Here is a 23,641-nt window from a genome sequence, read left to right as displayed (position 1 = left end):
GTTTCTCCATCCGTATGTACAAACGTTTCATTCTAAGAGACTTTATATTTGGCACACAGGTGCGTTTAATAGCTCAATTCCTTATATTTCTCGAGAATACTCATATTTTATAAGAACTTTTTTATATCCGGACTCAAAGTGGGAATGCTATACTACCTCACTATTTTTATACCCCGAACCCATTGAAATGGGTAAAAAGCGTATAATGTATTTGTGCATGTTGTATGTAAGATGTGTTGTATTCTTGATCAGCATTAATAGCCGAGTCGACCTTGCCAGGTCCGTCTGTCTGTCTGTCCGTATGTATGAACGCAAGGATATCAGAACCTTTAAGAGCTAGAAACTTGAAATAAGTAGCTGAAGTAGCTGTAGGTCCTCCTAGTGCCTGCGAGGATTGAGTTTGTTTCCGATAATCGATAACTTACACCATTTTCAAGCAATCGATAAGAATCGATATCGACATCCTGTTTTTTGGGAAAATTGTATTGTTGCTTCTAGAATATTATATATATCGGTCTAGATTTCAATGCCTGATTTGATTATTAAATGGCACTTTGCTACTGATTGCTAAGGCGTTATTTGGTCGAAAGCATATCTATTATATAAATATACCTAAAATATATATGTGTGAGTATCGGTGTTGACTATTTTTTGATAATGTTGCTAGTAAAATATGCGGCGTCAATAAGCAGCAATGAAAACAATAACAAAAGTTTGCGTGCCAAACTTGGGTCTGCCCGACTAGGGGGTTCCCTAAACTCCTCTACACATACACACGCACACGCCGCCTGTTGCGCAGTTTACGCTGCGGCTGCGGCGGGGCTGTTTCTTCCCTTAGCCACACACTATGGGAAATACTGGTGATTAAATTTGATTACAACATTTTTTTAATTTGAAAAAAATTTAAATATTAAAAACGCGTGCTGCACGGGCACCAGGATTCAACTTCAAGCCTCTTACCGCTATAGTTTCCGAGATCGAAAAGAATATATGCACTTTATAAGGTCGGAGATGCTTCCTTCTTCTCGTTACATACATTTGGAGATAACCATTATACCCTATTTGATACCCCATTTTCAATGGGTTAAGGGTATAAAAAGAACAGGTAGATAAAAGTGTTTTTTTTTTCGTACGGAGAGATAAGACTTACCCGAAACAATTTCGAGCAATCAATTAATAGTCGCTGCGCAGAGAACCAACTGATATCGCTCCATTGGGAGATTGCCATTGGCAGTTAGTTCAACTTTGATTCGCGGCGTGTCGAGAGTGGAAGTTTTTGAAAGAGCAGCTCAGTGCCTGAATATCTCCTCTAAGGTAAAGCATTGCTCATCTCGCGTATGTGTATTAATAGAATAAGTCATTCGCTAACCGATCGATAAGAAAACGGCAGATATACAAAATAAATCAAGATCTGCAAGATAAAGGCGATATGGATGTCATTATCGCATGTGGTAATGATGTCATGACAAAAAAAAAGTTTGAAAAAATAAAAAACGACTTAACCGTCATTAGGGACTAACGATATGTTGGTTTACCTTTAAACAAATGGTTTATGTAACGGGCGGTTTATAAAAATTGCTTCATTTGCCAAGAATTTTCTACCAAAATGCGATAACTGGAAAACTGTGGCATTGACAATAAGGTGCAAAGCATAACCAGGCGATATATGGCGTTTATCTAATCAGCACGGCAGTCACGACATTCACAAGCGTACAGGTGTATTGCAGAAACAATACCCCGCAAATAAATATATATTTTCGTTTTTCTAATAAATCATCATATTTATATATGTTCAAACTTATTGGTACGGATTTTTGTAAATTGAAATTTACTTCGTTTAAGAATCAGTCGCACGGAGTTGGTTAAACGCATTAGCAACCGAATAGAACTCTTGTCGCATTGCAATGGTCAAACCAGGTTACAGGACATTAAAATATTTTCGATCCCTGGTGGTTACGCGTAGGTGAATATTCATAGAACACAAAAGCATAGCCCGATTATATTCATTTTTGTACATCGGCACAAATCAAGTAGGAAGTTTCCATTTGGCTGCGACCGACTGAACAATACTTTGTTCTCCTTGTAAAGAGCTTCAGCTGCACCTTAAGGAAGTATCGATTTTGCGTTTTGTTTGGGGGTATGTCCACCAAATTTGATCACTTTGTCTGACGATATATTATTCAAGTCTTCAGTTTAAATATCATCCAAAAATTGTGCTCTAGCACATATGGCTAAACAGTAAGTCGGACATTGGACAAAAACCAAACGAAAAGTGTGACGGCGGAGATGTTTCCGACCAATATCATTTCATAATGCTGCTATTTTTATGCACAAAATATTTTTGAGTGCCGGTCACAATATCATATGGCTGCCGTACGAAAGACCCGTGGAAGTTATATGTGAGCAGTTAAAAATGAACAAAATCTTATCATTGTCGTTGTACAATATCAATTATAAAGAATCGATCAAAAATGAGTTTTTTATTGAAAATTTTTATATTTTTTTAAGCGATCAGCAATAAGGAGGTTCACAATCCTCCTTTCATTCGTTTATTCTTGATAAGGTATTTTTAACTGAGACTTGCAAAGGGATGGACGTTAAGGCGGCCCACGCAGCATTAAATTTTATAGTGCATTTAGTCATAATTCTACAAGGGTAACTAACCTTCAACGTGTAGAAAAATACCATTCTTTCCTTTATATAATTGTAATTAATATTATATATGGTATAGTTCTCTCAGGCTATAGCCTTATAACGCCATGTGAATTAAACACTCTTTATGTTGGGTGAGTGTGGTACTGTTATGGGGTTTCTTAAGAAATATTACAATAGGGTTCTAGGTATGTGTTAAGGGCAGTAGTCCGATGTTGGTAAGGTACGCCAGAAATGCGTGCTTGGCTAAGTGCTAAATTGAGCTAATATCGAGAACGTCTGCAAAAAGTGTGTATAAATGAATATTATTTTTGACCGATCGTTTTTTAGCAGCAATTTGTGGTAGTGGTTAAGCCTTGCCGACTTCGAAAAATGTACTGCCTACATTCACAACACTTGTATTACGATGTGTAATGCTTACAGACACGTGAAGATAAACAAACAGACAGTTTAACTATATCGTCTTTGATACTGTTTAAAAAATATCTACTTTATAGGATTCGCGCTCATTTAAATTAATATCTAATTGATAGAGGACCATGCGGTGATAGATAGAGTACAACTTTACAACTAAATGAGTATATGTGTTTTTGTGAAAATATTAATTCCCTTTAACTTGCCTTAAAGTAGCATGCTCCGCAACGGCTATGAAAATGGTGCTCATTCCGGTGATAAGCACAATGACGGCTACGACAACAATGATAATAAGCCTACATATGCCTTGGAGCACTTGGTCACCTTTAAATTGAAAAATGAGTCTGAAGTCAAGAACCCAAAAGAGAAAATGAAACTCTTAATTGAGTTAGATAAGACGGGTGGCATCTGGCCGCATAAGATGTATATGTGCTTCAATGGCCAATGGCTGCTCATGCTTAATAAGGATATGAAAGAAATTGAGAACTTTCCGGGTAGTCTAATAACGGAGCCAACAGCCTTTATCAGCGACGATCCATTGGAAACATACAATAATATATTGATTTTTTCTGTTGCGGGAATCTCCTTGGGCAATACTGAAATGCACATTTTCCAAGTGAGTTAAGAGTCTTGTAACAATATCCAGTATGTAAAATTCTTTTCAATAGGTTAGTGACGTAAATGCAGTACATTTGGTGGAAGACCTGCGTCAGCTGAGCAGCGGCTCGACAGTCACAGTGGACCGGAACAAAACGCCCATACGCTTGCCCAAGCCCGAGCGTCCCGCCAATCAACAGGCTAAGGATCAATACGGGATAGCAGCGGCCGTGGCAGGAATTGCCGCTGAGAAAAATGCACAAGATCGCGAGCAAACCGATCGCGATGTGCAGGTGCTCAATCACTGTTTGTATGTTATCTTTCTTTTGTATTTAGTTTAGCTTTAGTTAGAAAAGTTAGAAAAGTTAAACCTAACGAAAGTCCTCACCCTTATTTGTATATGGTAAGTAATTTCGATCTCAACCGAATTATCAAAGGGAAGAACTTGTTTTCTATAAGCCGCAGCTCAGTCCTCCAGCTTTACATTGTACATCAGTCCAAATTAATATTTCATTGATTTGTAAAAATCATTGGATTCGGGGCCCTTGAAATTAAAGCATATTTCGCACTTTTCTGTTGGGCTAAAATCAAACAAAAATGTTAAGAAAAATATCTCTTTGATATGTTATTGATACCTCAGGTTTTAACTAACTTTCAATTTGAATAAGTCTAACTAATATTTTTTGGTTTCTTCTTAATTTTGTTTAACGTAGCGAGGATGTGGAACGATTTATTGCAAGATTACACTATGCAGCCGAGGCATTGCATGAGTTAGAGTCTCGTAAAAATCAGCATAACCCTCATGGAGAAGGCCTACTGGTATTACGATCGCGTCCGCCAATCGAGAGCGAGTTCTGTGACATATTAGCCAAAATTAAGTTGTCCCTCAACTATGCGGTCAAATTGCAGAACCATTTCAGCAAAAGCGCTGATCCAATTCACAATGTTTTCATTTCTCTGCAAACTATTGTGAACGTTTGCAACGATGTTTACGCCGGTGCTCACTTGCCGGAGAGCGTCGTAAATCCACTATTGCGCCGAGAAACAATTGGCTTTCTGAATTGTACATTGGACTCTAATGAGAAAAGCCTGTGGCTTAGTCTGGGCCCAAATTGGACAGTACCAAAGGATCAGTTTAAAGATCACGTTGGGGTATATCACCCCATTTTCTATGACGATTGGTCGCCAGATTGGGTAGTAGATGAGGAGGTGCAGTACTTAGCACCTGCGATCAAGAATACACAAACATTCCCATCAGAACCCATACCCCTAAGTCCAGCAAGCAACCGCACCTGGCTAAGTCGTCTTCAGAGCCGTAACGTTAATATCGCAGAGGTGGCTTATAATAAGAAGGCCACGAACGATAAGGAATTAAGTGTTACAAAGGGCGAATATCTAGAGGTACATTCGAAGCCTTTTATTAAATCTCTCAACAATATTAATACAAATTTTGTTATAACATATGCAGATTATTGACGACTCCAGAAATTGGTGGAAGGCGCGAAATTCTTACGGAAGCATTGGCTACGTACCGCATACCGTGTTAGTTCCATACAATTTCGAGCACGTACCTAATCGGAATGCTCGCGATAATGAATCGTTGGCCTCTGTATCTATGGAGAACGGAGAAGGAGAGAACAATAATCCGCTTTATCGTAATACGATGGCGATGTATGTGCCAGCTGCTGAGCGTGAGTCTCAGCAACCGGTGGGTACTTCCAAAAACATGCCTCGTTCCTACTCAATGCCGAATGTGCCCATCCCACCACCGATGCCTCCGGCTAGTGAGAGCCAAACTCCTACCCCAAGTGGGACTTTGAAACGAAACATGGCCGCAGCTGGCGCACTTGCAGGTGGGTTTTAAATTTACTTATTCACTAGTAGCCTAAATTTCAATAAAATTGTGGGCTTTTCTATAACAGCAATGCGCGCTCGAAATGACTGCGATGCCGATGATGAGACGTACCTTATACAGGGTGATGTTAACGATGAACTGAGAATCATGCTTCAGCAGAGACAGCATCGCAGGGACCTCGAAATTCTTAAGACACCTGAAATATATATCAACCAGAACTCCAAGCCCAGGGAGGTGGAGGAATGGCTGCGCGGAAAGGGCTTCTCTGACAACATTATCAAGCGACTGCATACGCTCAGTGGCGAACAACTATTTGCGCTTTCGCCCCACACCATCGAGAGTTATTTTGGCCAGCGGGAGAGCCGTCGACTCATATCACAAATTGTGCTACAGAAAAACTTCTGCGAGGTAAAGATATTCAGCCATCATTAAACACACTATTGAGCATTTCTAATTGTTATCTTTCACAGTACAAAACAATTCGTTCATCCGAGTTGTCGGCTAAACTTGCTCGTGCTAGGCAAAAGGCTGATCAATCAAACGGTGATCAGAATGAGGTATTTTAAGCGTCCTTACGTTACTCTATGTTTACTTTGAAGGAAACTTATACCCAGTTCCATGGAAGATTGAGTTTAACAATTCGATCGAAATAAGCGTTACGAATACATGGTGTTAAAATATTAAGTCAATATTATTCAAAAGAACCCTTTAAGTTTTGCCAATTATTTATTAATAATGTTCCGTTCATTTATTATAAAAATTTGAAATATGTCTGTACATATATGCTACATAAAAATACAAAGTATAAACCACATCCGCGTCTTCTTTAAATCTTATCAACAGTATTGCAATTGCGATTCTATTGTTTTTTGTGCTGCTATTTTAATTCCTTTTTTTTTTCTTATTAAGACTAAATTGTTGCTTTTGAGTCGAGGCGGCAGCAAGTAATGCAGTCAATTTCAAACTCTGCCAAGGGAATCATTTTTTTGAAAAATCTATCTTTACTATCTCTACTACAAACGAGCGGGTAGCGCGTGCTGCACTTACTGTAGGAATGAGAGGGTTCAAGGTATACCCTAGTCGGAAGATCCGGACAAGAACCTCTTACTTGTTTTACATTGAATAAATTATTTTGACACATATGTGGGTTTGGCTATTGAATTTTGGAAGTAGCAGAGGCTGCAATACAATCGGAAAATAAAGAGCTAATACTTGTAAAGGTTAGTCATATGTAGGAGTCTGACAAATATAGGTCAGATCTTGAGTATATGACCAAATGCTTAATTAATGCAATAATTACCTATATATCAACGTTACACAAACGTAACAATTTTCGTAACATTTCCGAAAGAAAAACTTTCTAGGTCACATATGTATGTACGCCGTTTCCATTCCACGTTTTGTCGCATTACAACAGCCTCACTCCGAAAAGGTCGATGGGGTTACTAATGTGTATCTGTGTGTGTGCGTATGTATGTACAACTATCTATTTTATATGTGAGTTTACCTCAAAGTTTTACAAATACCATTTGGCACAGTTTGTTAAGCGCTGCTCTACGGGTCCTAGCCAAAAGTGACAACCGGCCCATGGACTGACGTATATACTGCAAGTATAAGCCATTAAAAACTATTGCTGATCGCATTCAGTAGCACTTGCTATGTACATATTTTCCTCGTCTCTCTAACCCGCGGCCGCCGGTATGAGTATAAATTAGAGCAGAGTAAAAACTAAGCAAGCTTCTTCGCAGTCGGCGGCAATTCCAGCGCATATGCCTGCGCCTGCAGCGCCACCAGCGGCAAACTGGCTTTTAACAAACGCAAACGCAGGCAGCCTCGTTGGCCTAGGCGCTGGCGTTGTGCAGTCGCCGCGGGAACCGATGTCGATTCGTTATAAAAGCTCCAAATTCAACGGCTGGCCAGTTAGTTTGCCGCTGACAGTAACTTGGGGCCTTGGTAGAAAGAGATTTACCAACGGACCGAAATCAAGCAAGCAGTGGATTAAAGCTCAGCGCTCACCTATGAACAGGTGTCGAGTTGTGAATGGGTAGCTATTAAGGCTGCATGTTTATCACAAACAAATCAATATTACTCGCCTACAATATTGATATAATTTTCTCAACTCTCCGTGGAATTCGCGTTTTCGATTCGGTAATTGCTGAATTATAAGCATTGTGCTGGTTGGCCCATATTCGCGGTGCAGTTGCAGTCGTGAGCAATTAAAAGTGAAATATTTGTACTAAGTTGATGCATATTGGGCGAGACGTTCACATTCGCAAGTGCAAGTTTGCCTGAGGAAAGAACAGTTTGGCATGGTAAGTAATAGACATTAAACAAAAATAAATCTATTTTTGAATAACGATTGGTCAGTTATCATTGCATATGCATATCATTGAACATTGCTAACACTAGATAGCAAAATAGTTTGTATTAGATATTTAATATATTTTGTTTGACAGAATATAACAATTAAATAAATTCCAAGTGTCTGTGGCTTATTCTCTATCACTTTGCGCATATCACTGCATATTATATAATTAACTAATATATATTGTTTAATTATTTATCACTTGAAAAATAATATTTTCCTTTGAAACTTCGGTAAGTCTCGTGTCCACTTATAAGTTTATCCCAAAATATAAAATTATTCCAATAAGAAGAAACGTTAAGTCAAACAATATGTTATACAATTTTTTTTGTAGATTTTACTAAGCTTTTTTCCTGCAAATATTTTTTTGAAAAAGTAAACACTTTTCGGATAACAACTAGTCTTTAAATAGATAAATATTACACTTTCCACAAAATCAAGCTTTATATTTAATGAACCAAAATATTTTAAATGATAGACATATAAGTTTTGATATTGACTTACTGTTGTTATTGTTGTCGGAGTACACAATACATTACATATTTCACAAGAAACTTAAAATACCCACTCTTAGGGCATAAGTAACATTTAATTAGGGGTTTATACATAGATAATTTGACATTATTTGTTAATCTAGCTACTCATACCAGTTTCTGTTGAGTACCTCTAAAAGCATATTTAAAAACAAATTACGAACTATTGTTTATACGAGACCTGCTCTAACTGTAAGACCACACTAAAACCACGCTACATACAAACACACAAGTTTGAAAGTGGCATAATAATTGTGTTGAAAATTGCATTTGTTTTTATTAAAAGTAAGGTAATTAATTTAAGATACCAAGCAAATGACCTTCATAGTTGAATTCGTTTAAATTTTTGTGGTGCTATTGTTGTCCCCGTCACGAGTTGCAGACCCCAACAGTTAAAAGGGCCTGTAGCATGCCTTCAAGTCAAATATAAAACACATAACATAGCTCCTCGAATTTCATTCTACTTATTACTACCCTCGCCCCAGCTTTATTTATAAATAATCGAATTGAACCATTTGTAAGCTGCGCATGGTCAGCAATTTACGCCATCTAATTGGATACGCCCCATTGTTCAGCATCGGCTCTATTCAAGCCAACATTGAAATTGTTAGCTGATACTAATCAGCGCAGACAGTCAACAAGTCTTAGCTGCAACCATAAATTATTCATACATACTTATGCCATTATATACATCCATATTTAAATTGTTCAAGTGGGGCCAAATGGTGGCACTCGCCGTCGCAAATCGACAATTACGTTGCTTGTATTGGATATGTTTTGATTATTTGACGTGTACCATTTGCATTGAAGGGGCTTTTAGCATTCAATAGAACGGTGATTCGAGCTCCGATACAGTTGTGTAGTGACCTACCTATCCAGGTGGTAAGGTAAATGGCTTATTGGCTTACCTGTGCGTACTTTCTCTCACTCGCCAGTTGTATCTCACTCCCAACTGGAATCTTAAGCCAGTTATGTAATCTACTTAATTATTACGTATTTATATACAAACTTCATTATGCCTAAATGAGAGAGTATGTGTGTATGTTGTTTATTTATTCACTAGTATAACCACAATTTGACGACTTGCCATTCACTTGGCGATTACATTCATTTCAGTTATGGCTTTTTAAAACCAAAACCCAGAAGTCAAATATGCAAATACACGTAAATATTAGACATATAAATTTTGAATTATATACTTTCTCAAATTGTATACACTTGGCCCGCGTTATACATAAAGAGATGAATTAATTACCTCCTACCTATTCATGTGTAACATAAATAGTACATGTTATTGCGGCTTTTTTTTTTAAAGTCACGTCATCTCAGGGCGTACAAAACAATAGCCCATTATGGTTTTGGGAAGCAATCCCACAAAGACGATCCAAAGATCCAATTATCTTTCAAAAATTTTGAGGGACATTATTTCTGGTTTTCAATTATTTGGCAATACTAGCGAATAATTATGGCAGCCACTGTTGAAGTGGCTCACTTAACCTACACGTGAATATCATATAGTTAAGGTGTATCTATTATATTTTTCTGAGTGCACACCTTGCTAATTAACGCGTACCTTACCCATTTGGTTGCACATGCTTGCTTATTTAAGCGTACTTATTTGCTTAGACAAAAATATGCTTTGTCTGCACGAAACTATGGAGCCCCATGCACCTAGCATATTGGTAAACCAAAATTGAACGTAAAAGGCTTTTCGACAAGAGTATTTTTGGCTCGAGAATCGACAATTCGCCAGCGAATTCAACTATTGTTTGTTATAGAAATAAATTAATTTCAAAACAATTAAGAGTACACTTGACGGGAGTGACCAACTAAAAGATACCCTGAATCATCTTTTACCAAAACAAGCTTTAGTCAAAAAATACGAATTTTACTTTAAAAAACAATAACATATGCTGGAAAAAAAATTAAATATACTGGCTCTGTGTGTTCTATAAGTGAAGATATATCCCAAATTTTGCGACTATTACGGCTAGAAGAAGTTTTAAAACTCATTCGATATAACATAGAATTATGACCATGAATATATATACTTACATACAAACTGTTACATACATTTTCAAACAATCATTATACCCTAGTTGTATGTTTTGAATGGTTAGGGGCATAATTAATTAGCTGAACGTTATGAGCATTGCAATTTAAACAGCTGCAACTATTCCAAAAATTTTTTATTGAAATTTAAATATAAAAAAATAATGGTTTATAATATTAAAAATGAGATATCAAAGTGAATAATAAAAATGTATATGTTAATAAATTAAGTCTCATACGTTAGTTCATCTTTCCAATAAAGATAATTATATGGTAATAAAAAAAATGATATCTTTGAATACCCCGTAAATATTTTATAAACGATTTACCGCAGACAGAAATGATATATCTAATTCATTCTCGTATTAAGAAAAACACTTGCAATTGTAGATAGTAGACAGTAAATGCCTTATTTAAATAATATTTACATAACAATTCAGCGGCATGATTTTAATAAATTTGCAGCAAGCGACATTAAAAACCAAAGAGTATTAAACAAGTTAAATTGGCACCGAAGAAAGCGAATGACACGTTGAGATTAACCAGTTTGGGTTTGGCCTTTGCTTTCGGTTTCAGCCACGTTTCGCACCGACCGCTGATGCAACTGCACTAGCAACTTATACGCTTTCAAAGTCAAGGTCTATATTAACAACAACAACTGCAGACGAATGCTTGACTCAGGCAGTGGTAGACGGTAGACGGTGCGGCTACCGGCTACTTGTTGCTAGCTACCAGCCAACGAGCACGGGCAAACCCCAACAGCATCTGGCCATAATTTGAGTCGATTACAACTTCATCTCGCCACAAACGGAGGTATGTTGTCGGCGCATGAATGGGGGGGGGCGGCTGCAGCAAGCGCCAAACGAATAGCGTGCGAAATTTGAATGGAGTTAACAAATTCACACTAAAATTCGCACACTCCACATTGAGTTGTACCAATGTAATTATGGATAGATGTACATATGCACACATGGATGTACATTCGAAATATTTCACACACTGTGTCTTGTGCTCATTGCTTATCCGTCAACTGTAGCTTACTAATGGGGACAAAAATAATGTCTGCGATCATACTATGGCATACCATATACCGATACCAATCACATACCGCTTTTGAAATCATTATTGCTGAATAACATTCATACATGAGTACTAGTCGCTAATCATGTATATACATACATATGTGCACATGCATACAAATGATATTCACATGCATGTATGTATTTGTTTGATCGGTGTATATCATCATTAAAACTAAAGAAACTGAAAAATGAAAAGAAAGTAAAAGAAGTGCAGTTGACCGCTTCTAATGCCCAATTTACGCCTGTTACTTCATTTATACATACATACATATCTATGCATATATGTACATACATAAATATGTTGTACACATAGATATGGTAGCGGTACGCGTTTATTTAATCGTCAAGTCGTGATTGTTTGTCTCGCGTGTTTCTTATTATTGCCGCCTGACAATGTCTTTTTTGCTCGCTTCCGTTACAAAGACAACGCTGATGGATCTGCTCTGGTTGGCATTGTCAGTGCCGCCGTCGTGGGGCCGGAACCGGGCCGGACGCGGCAATTGCGTTAAGAGCATCGTAATTACCTTGATTATAATTGCAGGTTGAAACATGTGAACGTGTGATGTCCAAAACACAACCAAGCAGCGGATCGTAAGAAAGTCTCTCATTGAATCAACACATTCATAAGGTGTACAAATTATGTACCAATAATTGACAAATTACATTAGAGCGATGAATAGTACCTTACACATCCTCGTAATTGTTCTGATTGTACCGTAAAATTTCAAGCATTACATCACTCTATTAAAACAACTTTCACTGAACGAGGACTCAATGCACATTGATAAAGATTTTCAATCGGATTTAAACCAATTTTCAAATCTTTTTATAAGAAATAAATAAGAGTGCTCTATTCGGGAAGCAGGTTCCAGCAGGTTTTTATGTGGTTCATGGTACAATAAAAACGGAATCCCGGAATAGGGGAAAGTCGAAAATTTTTATTTTCTTAAATTAAGATTAAGATTGATATCTTGGATGGATAATGCAGGTCAAACTGCTTAATTGGAAATATTTTAAGTTTCATCTGATGTAATTTCCAACACTTTAAATAAAGATGTAATGAATACGTGTTTCGGGGATTTTGGAAATTCAAAACATCACAGAGGAAAATTCCCATAAAACAGGTTGCATAAAACTTTTCCGTTGACCATCCAATCAGCTTCTCACTCATTTTCAAATATGTTTGCTGAAAATATTTATTTTAGGTGATCCACACCTTTAGACGGAAAATGCCTACTGACGCTGAGATTGAATCAGCTAAGGTAACTTTTCCATTACGCGATACTTATAGCCCGTGCTGCTGTTTCTCCTACTTCTGATATGCAAGTTAATATGAAACATATAATTTGTATTTAAGAAGTTTCTACTCATGTGCTTAATGACCAATTCATAGCATTGGGTTATTTGAATTTATCTAATCTTACCTCACATTTCTTGGTCATTGTTCACTGCCGACAATTATCTAGTACCCACCCGGAGTGCAGATGACTTTATAAGTAGATGGGATGCTAGACCTTTCATTGCTTCAATTCAATTAAATTTCAAATCGTTTGATCTTGTATTTGCCAACGATTGCCTTTTTGCTAATGTGTTCTCCAGTTCAACAGCTTTGCTTTCGCAAAGTACACTTTCTCTGGTTAATCAACGTATTCATGAAACTGACTTGTTTTTTTATTTGACTCGGCTTATATAAATATTGGTAATAATTTTTGTATAATACCCTGAACGCACTCTTAGATGTTTGTATTCCAAAAACAATTGCTTCCGCAAAGCCACCCTCGTTTACTCCCAGACTATCGAACCTAAAAAATAAAGTATAGATATTTTAGCCGGCTTAATCACATCGTTCGCGGACAAGTTCGCGGCGGAAAATGGTTTAAAATAATAAATGTATAATATATTAATATTAATAATTGGTTTTATAAATTTACATAGATATTCTGTATATTTAAATTCTTTCCTTATTCCGATTATATCCCATGCCGATAATTGGTATTATTAAACAAGAAAATACGATTCCTGATTCTAGCCTTGCAGTAGTATGGCTTATGCTTTTGCAGATGAGTGAGGAGAATCATGAATTGCTGAGTTTAGCGTAGAAATCTTCCTTCGACTGCCTTCAACGGAAATATAAATAGACTGACGGACATAGCATAGCTATATCAATTTTGTATTGATGCAGATCAAGAATATATATCTTCGATATACTCACCTCTTCTATTATACTTAAACTATAATTTCGATTGCATCGACATGGAAGTTGTCAAGTACTGGCGGCTTTATTTTTGTATCTTTGCGAATCTACAAACAGCGGACACCAAAATTGTCATGACGCTATGCATGGTCGGTAATTAAAAGTAAAGCAGGCAACTCTTGACTTCATGGGCCTGTATTAGAGTCGGAATCGTGATATGTCAGACTGAATGGCGAAAGGCACTTGCAGAGTGGCTTTACCTTGGACCTGGACCTAGAATGTTAACTCCTATGCTAGCTGCTGATGACTTTTAAGGCTAAGTCTAATCGCCAATGCACTTGGTGACATTTATTCAATTTGATTCGAAATTTAAAAATATACGCCTGCATATTTAAGAGATCTAATAAATATATTTAATACGAAAATGCATAAAAAGCCTATAACTAAAATTAACAGTCAAAAATAAATTATAAAAAAATATGACAAATATTTTTTCTTAATTTGAAATGCCGGACTGTTACTCTGTCCCATAACTTGGACCTGTTGTATGGTAAGACGATTGTATATCGCGATTTGCAAAACAAATTCAAGTACATTGCCCTGGCATAAATTTGATAATTTTAATTTAAATCCATCTGCAAATGAAAGGTTACTTGACAATTTCAATTGACTGTATTATAATTTCCTTTAAAACCAGTTACCTCGACTTGGCTAAAGCAGGCCAAATCCGTTAAGAATCAATTAGTTCGTAGCATCTTAATGTTCGACGGCAAAGGCGACTGCAAATTGCGCTTGCAATTAATGAAAATACCAGCGCTGTGCTTGTAATAAACTCGAACACCAAAATGCGACCAGTCCTGCCCAACGGGTTCATAAATTGCTAATCACCCGACTGCGTGAGTGTACTAATATTGAGTGTTTCTGTCATGTGACTTTTGGCTAGCTGCAGCAAAGCTGAGCTACGGTTTACCAGCCGCAATTTTAGCGGGCTGGTCACAAGACTTTTTGGCTACAAACACCTCACAGAGTGTGAGAGTGTGTGTGTGTGTGGCTGTAAGTGAATATGTATGCACATTTGCACTTCTACTTGCCAGTCTACTTATTGGCATCAATTATACAAAAAGCAGACATGTCGTTGCATAAAATGTGTGCCTTGATTTCGATCACAAAATAAGGCCAAATATTTTGTAATTTTCTTGTAGATCCGAGGAGTCGCTTAAATTTACACAACTTATAGCTGCAACTGCGATGCCCGACAGCCTCCCAATCTGCACTTTAAGGTGCTGGGTACTCGGTTCTCTGTATGAGGCACTTTCACTTTAAATGGCAATTTCAATTAGTGCTTGTTACTCGAACGCATTTTACCTACATAGATCAATCGGAATGTTTTTCTATTTGTGTGCACACCACGTCGTCGTATCGAGGTTTTCACATGCCTTTGCTGAACCCGCTTCCCAACGGATTGCCAGAAAGATATTGACAGATATGTACATCTGTATCCATAATGGCAAAGGCGCAACACTGTTGATCCCAATAAGGTTGTCGATGACAGCGACCAGTGTGCCAAGCCATCAATAAATCAATCATTTGGTATTAATTTCTTTGCCGTCTTGCGGTGAGCTATTTTACACTTTAATGATCACCAAATTTCTTTGCCGATTCGGCAATATAAATTTGATTTTAATTAGAAGTCGTTAAAGTTGTAAAAAATTTGCTCGCATTTACCGAATATGGCCATTATTGGCTAGTCATTGGGGTCGCCAATATTGCCCCACTTTAAATGCATGTTTTTCTGATCAAATATTCGAGTATTTTGCTGACTTAAGCACTTGGGAATGTATGCCATTAGACTCGGTACATACAAAATTCTGTTATTAATACGTTTATACAATATTATTTTTTTTTTTAAGTATTAATATTTATAAAATAACTACTAAGCTGATTTTTCTTTAATTATCACTGTTGCTGTTGCTTTTTCGATCGAAAAAGAAAAACCTGCCAAATTTTAATGACCCTATCTGTGAAATTTTGGCTGATATCGATTTCCACTCGTTTGTCGTCTCCTTATCTGATACGAGTATACATTCAAGAACGGCAAAAATTGTCAATACACCACTGAAAAGACGGGCAGAGAGACGCACAGATCACAAAATAAAAATATCCCTTTTTACTTTGCAAACAGGGCATGCAATGAATGCAATCGCTGTCTAGGGACAGATGACAAATTCATATCGATATTAGAGCTCTGGTCAGTTATAAACCATGATCTGGAAGAGCGGATAGACAACTCATATACATATATGTAGTATATAAATATTATTAGTAATATGCTTAACGATCGTAAATATATACAAAAATAAAAATGACTGACCCTGAACAATGGCAGTTGTTTGCAAATGCCTCGTTTCTCTAATTTAAATTACAATTCAAAATCGTGAATTTACCCGTTTTTTTTTTTCTAATTTAATTCGCCTGATGTTGAGATTGTTGGGGCTTTGGTTTTAACTGCGGTAAGAGTTAGGCAGCTTAGCCAACTAGGAAGCCCTGTCAGAGCCTGTTGGCATATTCAAGACTTATTACAGCTTTGCATGTATCTAAAGCAGTCCATTCGTATTGCCTGGGCCATTGTTCTGCTTGCCATGCAATTAAAATATACACCATGTTGCTTGTGTTAGTTTCTGTCACGGCAGCAACTGGGACGGATTGGCCGCCAATATCTGCGCATTTGCATGCAGCTGGCATTTTACCCAAAGGTCTGACTACAGATTGGGACTTATGGTTAGCCTCAGCTGTGGCGCTATTGCTAGATGAATGAGTCTAGGTCTAGCCCCGAGGCCAGAGAGCTAGGAAAAATGCATTGTGTACAGCCAGCCATCTATTAAAGACCTGCGATTCAGTCTGTTTACATAAGTAGCCTGCAAGTTGGCCAAATATATATTTATTATTTTAAAACAATTATGAGACTTTTCACGCTACCATGCTTCATTGCACGAGCATATGTATAAATAAATTCCTATGTATGTATATATGTGTGTATTCAGTTTAGGCAAATACCAGCAACAAATGGTTGGCATTCGAAATGTCGCAATGAAAATGAATAATAATGAATACATACCAAATAGGTGATGAAACCAGTTCTCTGACCATAACTGCAGGAGCCTGTGTCGGAAAAGCTAAGATCGATTGTGAATTGTTGCAGCTAGCTGTTCCCTAGCAGCTGAAAAGCTCGGTGCATGCAAAAAAGCGCGCTTGCAGTACGTGTTTGTTGGCAGTTCACATAAATCGAGGCCTTACCAGTTCCTGCTCTACTATTTAAGTATCATGATTTATTTACTGGCTTTCTAGGCCAATCGACAATTTCATACATGTACATACAGATAATCATAAACCTTTTAGGAATATATAAAAAGAATATATTTTTATAGAATATATTTTACCTACTTAATCAGACTTGCTTCATAAAGCTAGCTCACTAAGAATGAATGGTAAACTCAATTTCAGATGAGCTATACGCAGGAGCTAATTTTAATTGGAATTTTGGGCATTGTCTCTAGTATTGTGGGACTTAAAGTGTCTACTGGCTATCACATCGTACACAATGAGCAACCGCAGGCTCATGGACCAAACTTCCATGAGTTCAGGTATATTCACGGTGGAGATCAATTTTTAGTAGGGTAAGCCTAATATGCACTTCTCTTTATGTAAATAAGTCTACCAAATATACTTTTATTACTAGAAATGCGCTACCTACTGCAGGGGCGGATACTTCGTCAGCGCCACAAAATCCCTTCCTTTTAGTTGCGAATCCTCCACCGGCTCCGCCAATGCCGGGGCGAGTCACATGTGCTAATCCTCCAGCAATATGTACGAAGTCGGCCTATCGATCGATGGATGGCTCTTGCAATCATTTGGAACGCGCAGGGCTAGGCGTCCCTAACACTAAGTATGATTCAGACTGGCTTTTGCAAAGTTTTTTATGTGTTGTTATATATAAAACGGTTTCTTTCTAGGTATGGCCGTCTTGTGACGCCCAAATATGCCGATGGAATATCGGCACCTACTCGTTCTGTTACCGGAAACGAGCTGCCCAGCGCTCGTCTTGTATCTTTGGTGGCGTTTGGTGAGCAGGACGTGCCCGATCCTCAGTTTACGCTCCACAACATGCAATGGGGACAGATCATAACCCACGACATGAGCATGCAAGCCGGTGGCACCCAATCTAGTATACCCAAACACTTAACTATAATAAAGTACTAGCTCATTGCCTCTTTTTTCCCTTATAGAGAAACATCCAACACGTTGTTGCACTGATGACGGACGATTGGTAGGCTTAGACATAGCACATAAAACCTGCTTTGCTATAATCGTGCCTCCCCATGACCCGGCTTACTCACAAGTTGGTACAGAATGTCTTAACTTTGTTCGTACGCTGACAGACCGCGACTCTAACTGTCAATATACTGGTGGACCGGCGGAACAGTTGACGGTAGTCACCTCTTATATGGACCTCTCGTTAGTCTATGGTAACTCTATACAACAGAACAGCGACATTCGTGAGTTCCAAGGCGGACGCATGATTGTTGAGGAACGCAATGGTGCAAAATGGCTTCCTTTATCACGTAACGTCACTGGCGACTGTGATGCCATTGATCCCAATGAGGTCTGCTACAGAGCAGGCGATGTGCGTGTCAATCAGAATCCGGGACTAGCTATATTACAGACCGTGCTGCTACGTGAACACAACCGTATTGCCGATGCACTAGCGGCCCTTAATCCACACTTTGACGATCGCACTCTGTTCCAGGAAGCACGCAAAATCAACATTGCCCAGTACCAGCATATAAGCTACTACGAGTGGCTGCCAATATTCCTGGGAACTGAAAATATGTTGAAAAATCGACTCATCTTTAAAGCTCCTGGAGGAAGCTATGTGAATGACTACGATTCCAACATAGATCCCAGTGTATTAAACGAACATGCGACAGCTGCTTTTAGATATTTCCATTCCCAAATCGAAGGTAGATTGGAGTAAGTATTTGCTGTTCAATAGGTTGAATGATTGGAAGTGAAGCTCTTTCACTTACATTGTGTCATATACTCTCTTGAAGGTTTGTTCTTGATAAGCATCCACTCAATGTTTTCGAGCTTATTCCTTATTTGTAGCCTTTTGTCCGAGCTGCGTTCAGTTCTTGGCTCATTGACTCTTAGTGATTGGTTCAATCGACCTGGCATTCTTGAAGTTGGCGACAATTTTGATTCCCTTACCAGAGGTCATGCAACACAGCCAGAAGAGCTGACGGACATTAACTTTGATAGACAGGTGTGTATGCATATACTATGTAGTATCAAATAAATAAATAACAGCCTTTTTTTGACATTCAATATTTGTTAGATCAAGCATTTTCTGTTTAGACGAAATATGCCCTTCGGCTCGGACTTGCGTTCTTTGGATATTCAGCGCAATCGTGATCATGGACTTGCATCATACAATGATATGAGGGAATTTTGTGGACTAAGACGGGCACATTCATGGGAAGACTTTGGCGATCTGATCAGTCCGAAAACGCTTGATGCACTTAAGTCGCTCTATGATAGTCATGAGGATGTAGATTTAACAGTTGGAGGCTCTTTAGAGGCACATGTTGCCGGTGCGTTAGCCGGTCCAACTTTTCTTTGTATTCTTACAGAACAGTTCTATAGAACTCGTGTGGGCGATCGTTTCTTCTTTGAAAATGGAGATAAAATCACTGGTTTTACTCCAGGTATTATAAAAACCACAATTACATGTATTAATATTAATGTATTATATATTATTAGATCAACTGGTAGAGCTGCGTAAGGCAAGCATGGCACGTTTGCTCTGCGACAATGGTAACAATATTGCGTCAATGCAGCCTGCTGCTTTCAAAACAATATCTGGATCGTAAGTACAATAAAATAATGGTTAACATAAATAATAATCATAATCGTTTACTAGGAACCCTGTTGTGCCGTGCACAAACATTCCGCAAGTTGACCTCACGAAATGGATCGACCAAAGTGCACATCCCTCCACAGATCACTCAATTCTATTTGGAAAGAAATGATCGCTGGCAGTTCATACACACGACATCAATCATTAACTAGTTCAAAATATAATAACACTTAGATTAATCAGTTTAAAGATTATGAAATCAAACTCCATGTATTATATTGTCCCTTTTTATGTACATAAACAAATCAATATAAGAACTTAACAGTCTTTATTATATGGTCCCGATCAATGCAAAGGAAACTAGATGCTTGACTCTATTCTATTTATGCTCCTCGTCTATTTAAAGTTGTATGGTATAATAAACAAGCAGAATGTAAGAACATTGGCAGCTCGGCATCAATTACGACGCCGCCACACATATTTTTTAATAATGAGGTATTTTTTGTAATAGAAAGTATCTTAGTTCTGGCATAAAAACCGAATACGTTTGTGACGAATTTTTAATAAGCAGCTTAATTTTATTTGGCAAACTAAAATCTTATCGCTGCCTATATACACTCCGCGTCATCAGGTTGGCACGCTCAACAGGAAATTATATACATTGCTCTAGTTCTGTGCTTTGTTGAAAACTAGCTACTTCTTTATTCTATATAATAAGTATGTTTCTTTTGATCGATAGAGAAGCAAATATCGAAAGTCGAGACTAGCACAGTCTGTGCTTTGTTCTATACTTTTTCATTTTGCTCTTTGTCATTTCTTCTTTCGTGTTCAAACACATAAATATATTTATATATGTTATTGAGGCATTTATTTGTTGTTTGTTGTTTCTTTCTTTCTATTTGTTTTGGTCTATCTGTTTACGTTTTTGAGTAAAAATGCTAATTGTATGTTAATAAACAAATTAAACTAAAGAATATATACAATCTGAAAGCTATATAACAAAAGGAAAATTCAAATTTCGACCGATTGCAGCTTAAGTTCGAGTGGCCTTGTCTAGCTTTGTACCGAGATTTCATTTGAGGTATTAGAAATTTATTCGCCTTTTCTGAGCATGCATATAGTTTATGCCCATAAACAGACAAAAAAAAAAACGTTCGTTTATTAACTCTTTAAAAAAATTAGCACAAAGATCTTTGAAAATGAGTTTGAAGGTGTTAGCAAGCAAGTGTCAACTTTTTAGCCATACTTCCAAAGTCACATATGGAATTATCAAAATTGATAAAGCATATATTCATTAAGTTATTTTGTAGAGCTTGGAAAAAATGTGAAACACGTCACTTTTCACAAAGATTTATGTAAACAGTGTCGCAGCCGACTGGATGGTAAAATATAAATAAAATCAACTTTTCTATAATCGCTGAAGCACGTATAAAGTTCTTATGTAGGTCTTTAAATGTAAGTTTAATGTCGATCGGACAAAACTAAAATCTATCCCCAAAAAATCTTGCACCAAGGATTCTTGGATTCTGCGAAAAGAATGAAACACGTCTCAAATGATTGTTCATAAAGATCCTTAAGATTTAATTTAAATGTGAAACTTCACTTTTGAACTATGAGCAAAGATGTTTGAAAATGCGTTTGAATTTTAGAAACTCCCATCTTAGAGTGCATCTTTACCACGTACAGTAATTACAGTACAGAATTCATTTAATATAAACCTTTTGCCCATTTTAATTAATTCATTGAAACTATTAAAAAAAGGGGGTTAATCATTTTGTGTGCATTATTTTAACAGCCATCTGCAATCAGAAGCTAGACGGCTAAGGATTTGTAATGTTGTTTCCGATAGGCGAAAACTTAACCCGCTTCCAATTAATCAATAAAAACTGGTACTGAAATTCAGTCTTAAAGCAAATCATTTAAGAACTTTCTTATATATCTTTCAGGTGATGTCTACCCCCACGCACCAATTTAAGCAACAAATTTAATGTTGCCTTTTGTGTGAATATGGTATACGAGTATTCTAAAGTCGGGCACGCTCAACCTGAGCACACTTCTTTTAATTGATTTAGTTAATTTGTATTTTGTTCCTTATCATATGAATACATTTGAAATGGATGGCGAGGGGTGCTTATGGCTAGGATAATTGGACCTTTGCTGCTTCGTTCTTCGACGCTATTATCCTCAATAAAATCGTTGTCGGTGGTTGCTGGCTTGTTTTTTTGAATGCCATGCTCATTTGTGCTTGGATCGCTCATTTCTGAACTATCTTCTGCACTCATGTTATCTGTATCAGACATATTATCACTAGATTCACCTTTATCGGACAGGGGGTCTGTTAGATAAGTCGCTTGCGCCATCATTTCGTTTTGGCTTAAGGTATTTTCATCGTTAAGATTTTCAAAAGTATTTATATCGTTTTCTGGAAGCTCCAGAAACACTTCGTTTTCCATGGAAAGCCCTGTAGAATATTTTCGCGGAGGTCCCCATTGATGCCAATTATGACCTGGATGTGTGTGGTCTGAATGTGGATGTCCTGGATGTGGATGAGTTGGGTGGGAATGTCCTGGGTGTGAATGTCCAGGATGTTGGTATCCTGGGTGTTGATGTCCTGGGTGATGATGTCCTGGGTGCTGATGCCCTGGGTGCTGGTGTCCTGGGTGCTGATGTCCTGGGTGAGGATTGTCTGGATGAGGATAATGTCCTGGATGAGCTGGATAGCCCGGATGACCTGGATAACCAGGATATCCCGGATACCCTGGATGCCCTGGATATCCTTTCTGACCATCATTGTGATCCCCATGGTGGTGTCCTTTTTTTGACGAATGAATAGGAAAAGGTATTATTATAGGAGGTGGATGGGGATAAATAGGGGGATGTGACGGCCAGGGTTTGCTGCCTGGATAGCCAGGCGGTCCAATAGGACCCTGAGGTCCTGGTACTCCTTGGGGACCAAGGTGTCCTCTGTCGCCCTTTTCTCCTTTATCTCCTTTTTGGCCAGGATATCCTGATCTTCCTGTTGAACAAGCAGAGCAATAATAAAGACATGCACGCAATCCTCATCTTGAGTAGAATGCTAACCTGGAGGACCTGGCGGACCAGGTAGACCCGGCGGCCCTGGTGGAGACGGTGGACAAAAACATTGTTGTGGTTGATGTGGATGCGGATAATATGATGGTGGTATTTTGTAAACCACATGCGGTGCTGGGGCTGGCGCTGGAACTGGAGACTGAAGCGTTGCGACAAATCTTCCAGTTTCTTGGTCGCTATTCTTCCTGCTCGCTGAGCCTAAACTGCTGGCAATGAAGAAACCTAAAAAAGATGGTTTCGTTATTTTTTGGGCATTTCTAATAATTAATGAATGTCGCTTACCGCAGCAGAAGATTGATATGATCAGCTTCATGGTGAAAAAGAATATGCTGCCTTTCGCCGACGAATCGTTCACTTTTATATTAATCTGTAGCATTTTTTCCAAACAAATTACTTTCAATAATTCAGATTCTATAGGACCGTTATGCATCAAGTCCGCTGAGAAATTTTTCTGTTCAATGAATTTAATAATAGTGTGAATATGAATTTCATTAACTTTGCATAATAAAAGGGGTGACATCTAGCTTGTTAGTATTTCGCCTAATACCAAAGGTGTCGCGCGTCAGAATATCATTAGCCCACATTTAGAAACTTAAATAAAACAAGCCAAGTATAATCAAACCGCAAGGTCAGAGCGAAAGTTAAAGGTTAACTGTTTTTGTTACTTATATTACGCAAGACCCAGATTTAAGATTTTAAATACAATTCACTGGCCGTTATTTCAGTATGTCAATTGGTACTTCATGTTCCAGTTAAACAAGTAAACGTGCTTTGGTCGAAAGCCGATTCCCTTCTTTTAAGAACACCTGAACACAAGCACACACGCCGGAGCAAGCTATTGTTAATTTCAAACAAGCCCAACCCGTGCTTGTCGTACAAATATTATACAAATT

The 23,641-nt window shown here is 37.8% G+C and overlaps 3 protein-coding genes across 3 annotated transcripts; 2 read left to right on the top strand and 1 right to left on the bottom strand.

The window, feature by feature from the left end:
* The first annotated feature begins 1,185 nt into the window (after window positions 1-1,185).
* LOC6633106 (epidermal growth factor receptor kinase substrate 8) lies at window positions 1,186-6,332 on the top strand. The gene is made up of 7 exons (XM_002055777.4): window positions 1,186-1,314; window positions 3,283-3,682; window positions 3,735-3,973; window positions 4,377-5,064; window positions 5,132-5,516; window positions 5,586-5,926; window positions 5,989-6,332. The coding sequence occupies exons 2-7, from the start codon at window positions 3,284-3,286 to the stop codon at window positions 6,082-6,084; spliced, it is 2,148 nt and encodes a 715-aa protein (XP_002055813.1). The 5' UTR covers window positions 1,186-1,314; window position 3,283; the 3' UTR covers window positions 6,085-6,332.
* A 1,099-nt stretch (window positions 6,333-7,431) lies between these two features.
* On the top strand, window positions 7,432-19,975 carry Pxd (Peroxidase). Its single transcript, XM_002055776.4, has 9 exons — window positions 7,432-7,830; window positions 17,246-17,418; window positions 17,481-17,687; window positions 17,755-17,966; window positions 18,028-18,772; window positions 18,908-19,064; window positions 19,137-19,506; window positions 19,562-19,667; window positions 19,722-19,975. The coding sequence occupies exons 1-9, from the start codon at window positions 7,828-7,830 to the stop codon at window positions 19,828-19,830; spliced, it is 2,082 nt and encodes a 693-aa protein (XP_002055812.2). The 5' UTR covers window positions 7,432-7,827; the 3' UTR covers window positions 19,831-19,975.
* Window positions 19,976-21,685: 1,710 nt separating this feature from the next.
* Window positions 21,686-23,387, bottom strand: LOC26531402 (uncharacterized). The gene is made up of 3 exons (XM_015170800.3): window positions 23,031-23,387; window positions 22,740-22,970; window positions 21,686-22,674 (listed from the first exon to the last, which is right to left on the bottom strand). Exons 1-3 carry the CDS (start codon window positions 23,266-23,268, stop codon window positions 21,731-21,733), a joined length of 1,413 nt encoding a protein of 470 aa, XP_015026286.2. The 5' UTR covers window positions 23,269-23,387; the 3' UTR covers window positions 21,686-21,730.
* Window positions 23,388-23,641: the final 254 nt, after the last annotated feature.

This window comes from Drosophila virilis, chromosome 2, assembly GCF_030788295.1.
Source record: "Drosophila virilis strain 15010-1051.87 chromosome 2, Dvir_AGI_RSII-ME, whole genome shotgun sequence".
In the NCBI taxonomy this organism is placed as follows: Eukaryota; Metazoa; Arthropoda; class Insecta; order Diptera; family Drosophilidae; genus Drosophila; species Drosophila virilis.
Note: the sequence above shows the minus strand (reverse complement) of the source record. Positions and strands in the feature narration are given on the sequence as shown.